The 9,442-nt window shown below is 40.9% G+C and overlaps 1 protein-coding gene across 1 annotated transcript in view; it reads right to left on the minus strand.

Moving 5' to 3' along the window:
• CYYR1 (cysteine/tyrosine-rich 1) overlaps positions 1 to 8,578 on the minus strand; it is a gene marked incomplete at its 5' end in the record, with an annotated part of 52,510 nt that extends 43,932 nt beyond the window's left edge. The window contains one exon of the mRNA XM_010138079.1: positions 8,473 to 8,578. Within this exon, the coding sequence (XP_010136381.1) occupies positions 8,473 to 8,578 (106 nt within the window). The remainder of the gene's footprint in view (positions 1 to 8,472) is intronic.
• Between the last annotated feature and the right edge of the window lie 864 nt (positions 8,579 to 9,442).

Raw genomic sequence — 9,442 nt, forward strand, 5'->3', positions numbered from 1 at the left:
GCTGCAGATCCTTAGTAGCTCTTGTGCTTGTGCCAAACTGTACCACAGGCCTCAATAAAGAGAGAGAAGCTGGAACATCCAGCATTAAACCAAGCCTCCCTTGTGAGCAAAAGGAATAACGCCATTTAATGATAGCAGTAAAAATCTCTTATCTGTGTGGATGAGCCAACAGAGGGAGACATGATGATGAAACATGCCTGCCCAGTTTGTGGTATTAGTGCCTCTCCACCCTGTGTAAATACTTATGTATGGAATAAGTCCCAGGAGAAATCTAGTATTTAAAAAAAAAAAATTAATTACTGAGGGGAAAAAACAAAAAGGGTTTTATGATAGCATAAGTGATTCTGAAGTAAATGTCACAGCGTTTTTTCAACAGAGGAAAATCATTGAAAAAACTTCACTGAATTTCTAAAGATTATATTAATTGTGGAATTTCTATCTAGATGTTACAATTCTCAAAGGAACTTGTGGCTGCCCTGCGAATTAATAATTAATTTCTTTTAATTTTTAATAATTCACTTATAGAAGCTGACTTTGTTTCTATCCCTTAAAGAGAAGCATTATAGAAGGAGAGTTTATGTTTCTAGGACAATATTGTTCAAATATTGAATTAGTGCTACAAGTTTTATTTGGACTGGCCGCAATTACACCCTGTGCAGCATCAAATGGCCCTCTTGCACAGCTTTTGACCCAGAAGTATCATCATTAATAACCCTGCTCTGAGTTGGTGCAGTATTATTTACTACAGAGCAACCAGTACAGAATGCATCAGACTAATTCTCTGAGAATCCCATGAGCTCAGTGAAATCACAGAATTAGTCAATAAAGCAGAAATTCTCCAGCTGGTGGTAGAGGAGGCATGTATGCATTGGATGTGCAGGAAGGGGATCAGTCAGGTGAGGTGGGATTTGTCCTATGAATCTCCTGACCCTCCAGAAGTGACACATCTTATCAAGCAGCACTTGAACTGAGAGCAAGGGAGCATGAAGCGGCAGTGAACATGGAAGGTACCATAGTGATTAAAAAGAAAGAAAGAAAAAAAAATGGTTTTTTCTAACACTTGGATTCAACAAGGTACTTCAACTCACAACTTGTCCCATTAGAACCAACTGCACGAAATCCCCACTGAAGTAATTAGCTTATTGATTTCAACAGGATGACGACTCTATCCGTTGCATTTACTCACCACCTTGAAGTTACAAACGCATTTAGCTACTTTGCTGAAGTGGCGCCTAGCAGACAATCTGAATTCTCTCGAAAGCTCTGGATGTACAGATGACTGAACAAAGTTACAGATTCTTACCAAATTCAGAAGTGGACATTTCTTCCACTCGAAAAAGGGAAAGGTGTGTGAGGGGGTACAAAATAATAGATAGAAGGTAACATTCCTGTGAAGAAAGGACAGTCCTCTAGTGATTAACATAATCCCAGGCTCAGTCTTTACGTCAGTTTTACTAAGTGTTAAGAAAACATTTACTTTTCACATGACCAAACCTTATGGGAAAATCCTGCAGGCTTCCAAAACAGACCGCTGCAAGTGATAAACACAAAATTATCTCTCCTTTTCACTGAAAAATCTTTTCAAAATAAACAGTGCAGTACAAGCAAGCTAATTTCACTGAATTCCTTACGAATGTTTATTTTACCTCCTTAGAGTTTTCTGTAAGCCACAGAGAGCATTTCAGTGATTTATACCTTAATGGTTTCATTTTCAGGCCAAATTCTAACAATCATCCAAATGATGAAAAACAGATGATCCACAGGGATGTCAACAACTCAAGTTTTAGCACAAAACCATGCTAGCCTTTCTTCTTACGAACAATTAAACTCCATGTTTACAAAGACTTCCAGTTTTTACTAAAAAAAGTACTCTAGTTCTTATGGCTACCCATTAAAATAAACCCCCCTAAACTTTCCAAAATGATCAAACAAAAGAACCCGGTTCCATTAGTCCCAAACATTTCAAAACAGTTAGTCAGACACATCCCCCCCCAAGAAAAGGTGGGAGGCTTGAAGCGGAAGCTCTTCTGAGAGCTGCTGTTTGGCAAGCAAAACGCTTTTTTCCCGTTTTGAGCTGCTTGTCACAACACAGGGTCAGAAATGAAACAAAGGGCTAAAGAAGAGGCACCCCGTGTTTTAATTCTACTGCTGACAAGGGTTTCCTTTGCAGTCATCATCAGGAGCAGATACTGCTCTGGTCGTAAATCTGATTGCACATTCTCCACTAAAGGATATGGTCTGGGACAACAGTCATGGAACAAAAAACAACTGTATGTTCAAACATTTTGCAAAGGTCACATTTCGAATACCAGTTTTTCTCTCCAGCAGATCTTACAATGAAAATGTGGTCCTAGATCTAAGCTGCGGTTAATCAACCCCCTACACAGAAAGAGTTGGATACCTCTCTCGCGGAGGTTTTCCCAGGCAGAAGCACGGATGGCATGCTTCCACAAGTGCTCCAGATGTTGAAGACCAAGAATTAAAAGGCTGAACTGCTATTCACCTCTTAAACAGAATGAAAGGGAAATGGTTTTAGATTAATTATCACAGACTTGCCCTTACCAATGACAAGTTTACAGCCAGCCTCCAGCACTCAGCACAAGCATCCTAAGGTTCTGCTCCATGTGCTCATTTGGGAAGACTCTCCTGGTCAGAAGTCATAACTCAAGCCAAATGGAAAAAGCAGTTATTGAACCAAGCCTTTGGCACACCTCTGGCATCATATCAGAAGTCACAGAGCCAGAGGCATGAAATGGCAACTGCCAGGTAAATTGCAGTTTTACGTATTGTTCCAAAGTGCTTCAATCACAGGAAAATTTGAACATTACATTGACGAAGAGGAACACAATTTTATTTTAAACAGAGTTCCATAAAACTGAAGTGCAGACATAGAACCATCCCCAACCCATATGCTGCTTCACATATTTACTGTGGGATGCTTGAAAGTGTCTAATTTTAATTATTTGGTATCTACAGTGAATGCCAAGTTTCCTAATTTTTTTTTTAATTCACTATGAACTCCAGAGGCTACATCTCTATATTTCTATCTCTTAAAATGTTAACTGTGTCTTTCGGCGCAGTCCTCCGTCACACCCACCCTCCACCCCATGTTATCATGTCAAGTGAATCAGCTTAAAAGACATTCTTCCTTTCATGAACAAAAATGGCATTCTCTGAGGTCAGCTGCCTTCCTCAAAAGTGCTACTGGATATAAAGCACTTCCCATCAAATGCCACGCTTAGATACACGAAACACGGCTTTTTCTTCAGTTTGGCAGGCTGAGGCACGCATACCATTTTTATGCTAAACGTATTCTCTGCCTCTTTTCCTCCCATTCTCTCTGTCTGCCTCCCTTCCTTCCTTCCTGGCCTCATTGTGCAACCTCTAGACTTAAAACAAAACAAAAAACCCACCCAAAAAAATCACCCCCTCCAACATAACATTAAGTTCATATAAATAACACCTGATATTTCAGCAGTCACTGAACAGGCTGTTGCTTCCTCATTAACTCTGGTAAGATTTTTCCATCCACTCTCTTGCAAATCACCATCCACTGCTTGCAGTAAGATCACAGTTCTCTATAAAGATTTACTTTTTCCTCTATTTATTTTTTAAGTCCTTGGAATCGCATGTTTTGTTTTAACTTGTTTTGTTTTTCTAAATAAAAGTTGCCTTTACGTAATTCTGAAGACATTTACCAAGACACTTCATACACTTCGCAACGTAATGTAGCATCACCGCATCTAAGCTTTCTTCTGCCTAAGCCAACATCGCAGCTTACTAACCTTAACGACTTACCCAGGAAAATACGGACCTTTCACCAGCTCCAAGTATTTTATCAGTGAATTTTTTTAACACTTTGGGCCAAATCTGGGTGTCGGTTCCTTCATTTCCACTGAAAATTCAACTTGTCCAGCACTATTCATTTGAAAGAACAGCTGGACTATTTGTTCTCCATTATTTACCTGGAAAGGGGTGTTATTTCACATCAACTCACAACTGCTGGCCCTGAAGTGCTGTGAAAGAGAAAAGGAAGTATTCAGAACCACTCCTGACAGCATGCAACTACTGGAATCTCTGCCCAGAGACTGCCCCGCGGCTCAAAAGTCACCTGTGGGTGATGATAAACAAGGTGCAATGCAGTGGAAAAGACAAAGGTGGAAATGAGACCACAGAAAATCCAAGAGCCACCAGGATAAGCATTAGAGCCAGACAATCTGGTGCCTCTCAGCAGCAAATACAGAAACTCACATGAAAATTTGGGTTCTGTAGAAAAAATTCCTTTCATATCGACTCCCATCTCTGAGAGCTCTGGGGTTTGAGGTTGGAACTGAAGGCAATAACCAGATGTCTCCAACCCCTCTGAGTGATAGAAGGCAAAATGTTGCCGGTTGGTTGGTTAGTTAGGGAGATACAGTTGTTCTGTGGGCAAACCTCAAGCATGTGTCACGGAGCAAACATGCTGAAGTCCTCACAGTCCCTAGCCTGGTAGCAAGCTGCAGAAGCAGACGTAGCACAAGGAAACTTATAAAAGATCAGTCACAAATGATTTCATAGCTTAGAAACTAGCTTCTGAGGAGGAGAAGGGCAATTCAAGTTTCTTGACTCAAAGGGCTGGGATGATGCTGAAGGCTGGGAAGGGTGCCTCCAAAATTTCTTCTAGTGGGGAATGAAAAGGTGGGCAGGAGAAACAGCCTGTGCACTCGAGCATCCCTGCACCTCTTCTTTCATCCCACAGACGCAGCTCCATTACATTGCGCAAGTCCAAACATAAATCTGTAATTCGTCCAAGAAACTAACATTTTTAGAAGGGCTATTAAGCACTAGATGCTGAGCAAATAAACAGGAGGAAATGCATATGCATCAGAGGAAATAAGGACAGGCTGTGGCTATTGAAAACTAGTAGGAAGGGAAATATAGCTGGAACATTAATGCTGTAACAACTTGCTCTGCAAGGGCACCATGAAGTGAGGAGAGGAGGAGGAAGAATGTGTTACTTTACATTAGAGATTACAGCTCATGGCATTACAGACGAGTCAATTACAGACCCTGAATGCTTACAGATTATACCTAAGGTCCAACTAAAGATGGAGTTACTGGAACATCTCTTACAGGCCCTGAAATCCCAATACTAGAGTGAGTTGATAAATGCATCTGTTCTTCATGTGTGGAAAGAAAAACAGGCCAATCACAGATGCACACAGCCTGGAGGATGTTTGCTGAAAGCCTTATCTAACTGATGAAAACAACCTCCCTGGTGTCCTAAAAAGATGATGTTTTCTTAAAATAGAAAATTCTAAAACCCTACATGGAATATCTTAATGTTGACTTCACTTTAATGAGTGAAGAGAGTTAAATATCACCTACAAGCTACAAGCAACTTAAGTATCAATCAGTGATCAGGATCTAGTCACAGTGACCTTGTTTTAGAATCAGTATATAGATTATTGCCTGGTGTTAATAGTCTGTTAGCACAACTGCTGGCACATGGGTCTAGAAATAGAAGAGAGGCGAGGAACAAAACAGAAAATTGTTCAAAAAAGAACCGACTGCACAGCAAAAAGGCAATTCTGAAAGCACCCACACAGATCAAGTCCATTGTTTGGTGTAGACAGTAAGATTGAAAATGATGACAGGGTAAAAGAAGGATACTTAAAGGACAGCATTATGTGGAATTATCAGAAAACAAAGTTTGTTGGATTAGAAATGATTCTTTAAAAGATACACAGGTCTTAACAGAAAGACCTAAGCAGAGAGATTGGTACTGGCCATTTCCAAATTCTGAGGATCGTGTCTCTTCTAATGCAATTTCATCAGTTTGTAATTTGGGAATAAGGCAGCACAAAATTGGGTGGGAAAAGCTCACATATAAAAAAAATATAGTGCTAAGTAATGAAAAGGAAAGGTTATTCTTATGGAGCCATAGTTAAAATCATAGTATCTTTTGCAATGTAACTAAATGCAAGGTATTAACCTTAGTGAAGAACGGTTTGCGGGCTTAAAGCAGTAAGGCATGCTTTGAAGACCATGACTTAAGGACTTAGAGATGGAACAAATTGCTAAATTCATTTATGTCTTCTGTGATCATCACAGATACCTGCTTCAAAACAGGTACTCAAAGAAAAACACAGGAAAAAATAATCTTAGCAAGGCTTCTGACAAAACCCTATGCTCAGGCCTGCTAGCCCCACTTGAAGAAGGAAGTGAAAATACTAGAGGGAGCTCAAAGGAAGGCCAAAGAATTGACCCCCAAGCAGGGCAAAGCAAAACAAAGCAAATCTTACATGTGAGGCTGACAGAGTTCACCCAGCTCAGCGATAAGGTTGAGAGCTGTCATGATGACTATTTAGGGCCACATTTCAAACTCGCAGATAAGTTAAGAGCTGACAGTAGGAATTTCAACCTTGGTTTCCCAGCAAAATTTCCCACCAATGTTAGTGAATGAGCTATAGAACAGTTTACTAGGACAGATGGTCAACTCATTAATTCCTGAAGTTTTCAAAATGAGACTACATGTGTTTGAAGAAGACACACCATAACAGTTTTTAGGGGAAAAAAATTTCTATGGCTCAATCATGCAAATTGTCAGGTCAGAGGAGTATAATGACTCCTGACTGGTCTTGGAGTCTATGAATTGGAGTACTTAACCATAAAAAATTAGAAGAATCAAATGTCTCCTTCGAGGCATGTTGTGGCAAACAGCAATTGTAGGAGGCCCTCCAGTATTCAAAACCATCCAGATACACACAAACCCTTCCCATGTGTCAGAGCCACTCGCCCTCAGCTCTAATTCAATAGCTGTTTACATTTGTTAAATAAACATACAACAGACTAGGTGTCAACCTGGAGCCGTAGGGATGGTCTGAACATTTCAGCAGTCACTCTAAAGAATCCCCTGTCTAATCTTCCAAAAGCACATCTCTGACATTAGGCTAGACAGATGCCAGTGATGTTCAAGTGGAAGTGGGAGATGAAATCCACTTGCTGTATGAGAAGCCTCATTCTTATTCTAATGTGATAATCTGTGATATTGTGTCCATCATTCCTAACCACGTGAGCTGGAATAAGGTACTCAAAACCAGCACCTCCCTCCTGGCATGCAAATGGGAAAGCAATTTTGGAATGAGAGAGGAATAAAAAGTATCAAAGCAGACATCCCTCAGGTGAGTAGGGAAAAGAAAAAAATCACTTGTCATTCTCCAGCAGTAATCAGTCTTAAGTACCTCAGTCTTAAGTGAAGTTTTCTGGTACTCCATCATCATTTCATTTATTTTGGCCCTGGAAGTGTCTGATCTGCTTTAAAAACTGTGGATCAATTCTGTATTAAAATACCACCACTCTGCCTACTCCTTCAAAGTGCTATAAAATATGCTGAAGGGAATGCTGGCACGTTCCCCAGGTATGATGGCTCAAGCAAAACCTGCAACAGAAGAGCCTTTTTAGAAAAAACAACCACCACCTTCCCACTCACTCCTCCCCAAGCACAAAACATGACGTTCCTCTTTTCCCTTTTCTGGTTTTAGTCAAAAAACCAAAACCATGGTACAGACTGCATGCTAAAGGTTAAGGAAGTTACTGGTGGGGTTGATGAAACAGAAGGTAAGACTCTGTATCTTGAAGGAACAAAATTTTGTGTTTTGTTTAGGTTTGTCCTCACACATGAATGTATATATACAATATATATACGATACTTACGGATTGTATTGTTGTCACTTAAATTAAGCCCAGAGACCACAGTCAGGTCCACTAGCACGTAAGTTCCTCCTCTTCCTCACCAATGAAGAGCTAAATGGCCACACCAGAGCCAATGTTTTTAATCAACACTCTACTCCTGTATTTTTTTCTAGATAGGAAAGAATCATAACCACGTCCTTACGCCTGCTGTCTTTTTTTTTTAAGCACTGTGAAACATGCTATTCATACAGCAGCGTTAAAGGGTCAGATTACCTTCATCTAGAATCTATTCAATACATTCCACCAAAAGCCAAAACACCATTTAACAAAAGCAAACAAGTCAATTAACAGAAAGGGGGGGGGGGGAGGGGGAAGTACTCAAAGCAAAATGAATCTGAAATCCAAGTCATTTGAATAGTGGTTTTACTCAGGTATTGTAACAAAGCCTTTCAACAAAACCCACAAGATTTCTATTGACAGCCCTTTTCATCCAAAGAGCTTGAAACAAAGTTGTCACCACCTCTAAAGCTTGCTTCCGCCAATTATATTATTGCACACAAGCTAAGGACATAACCCTCAATTATACCAAGTTTTCTGGTACGCTTCAAAAATACATGCAACATGAGACTTTAGAGGAATACCAATGTTTTTTACCAGCAAGGAAAAAAACAAACTGAAACAAAAAAAAAAATCCCCAAACCCTGTTTATGGCCAAAACACAGTTTCCCACAAGCCGAGTTTACACCAAGCCCATGAACACAGCACATCAGGTTTTTTCTAAAGTGCAAATATACTCACGAAAGGACATTCCCAATGTAGGCATAATATGAACAGCAGTAGGGAGTAGTCCCATCACAGCAGTAAGCTTTGCAGTCATTATCACACTGAGCCAGACAATCTTCTGCTGAATAAAAATAACATTCATGCGGTCAAACGGCAGCAACAACAAAATGCCGTACAGGACAGCTTTAAAGAAAATGCAATCTAACAGTTTTATACAATCGCAGGACTCACTCACGGCATGACCTGACCCTGTAATCCTAATGGCAGCACATTCCCACTCATTCTGCATTTCAGTAGGAAGTTCAGAGTTAAGTGTTTTGTGTGGGGGCATTTTGTAGCTGGCTGTATCAGTGCCTTCTCATTTTTAATCATATAAAATAAAATAGCATTTTTAAATGTCAAGACCACAGATCACCTTTTTCCATTCCAGCAAGGAGTCCAGAGGGAAACCTGGGGCCGGGTTGCCTGTCTTGCTGAGCTGCAGGAGAGAAAAAAGCTATCTGGGAACCAGCTACCTCCCCCAGTCCCTGCCCAGCCCAGGGTGTAAATTAGAGCTGACTGGGGCTCTCTCATCCCCTGCCAGTTGGCAGCCGCTCCTCTTGCTCCGCTCCAGCTCCAGGGCCATGGCCAGCATGGCACGGCAGTGCCCAACACTCAGGCCAGCATTGCCCTCTCTGCCCCACTGCCAAAGACTGTCCTGACCTGCAGGGCCACAAACATTTCCAGCAGCGATGCTCTGCTGAACTAAAAAGCAATGCAAATTGTCAAACAACAGTAGAGAGCTCTTTACAATTAAGAAGCATGGAAGAACATGTATCCTTTCATTGCCAGGAGAAGCTATTTTAAAGCTGTCAACCTCTTGTGCTGTCACAGCTCAGCATTTCCAAAGCCCTGCCAAAGGGCTTCAAAGTCTACCCGTCAGTAACATCGTACTGGGTCTATGTAACAGTGACATCGTCTCTGGGTACTGCCGCTGCGCTGTAAA

Source organism: Buceros rhinoceros, unplaced genomic scaffold (assembly GCF_000710305.1).
Source record: "Buceros rhinoceros silvestris isolate BGI_N320 unplaced genomic scaffold, ASM71030v1 scaffold12386, whole genome shotgun sequence".
Classification (NCBI taxonomy): Eukaryota; Metazoa; Chordata; class Aves; order Bucerotiformes; family Bucerotidae; genus Buceros; species Buceros rhinoceros.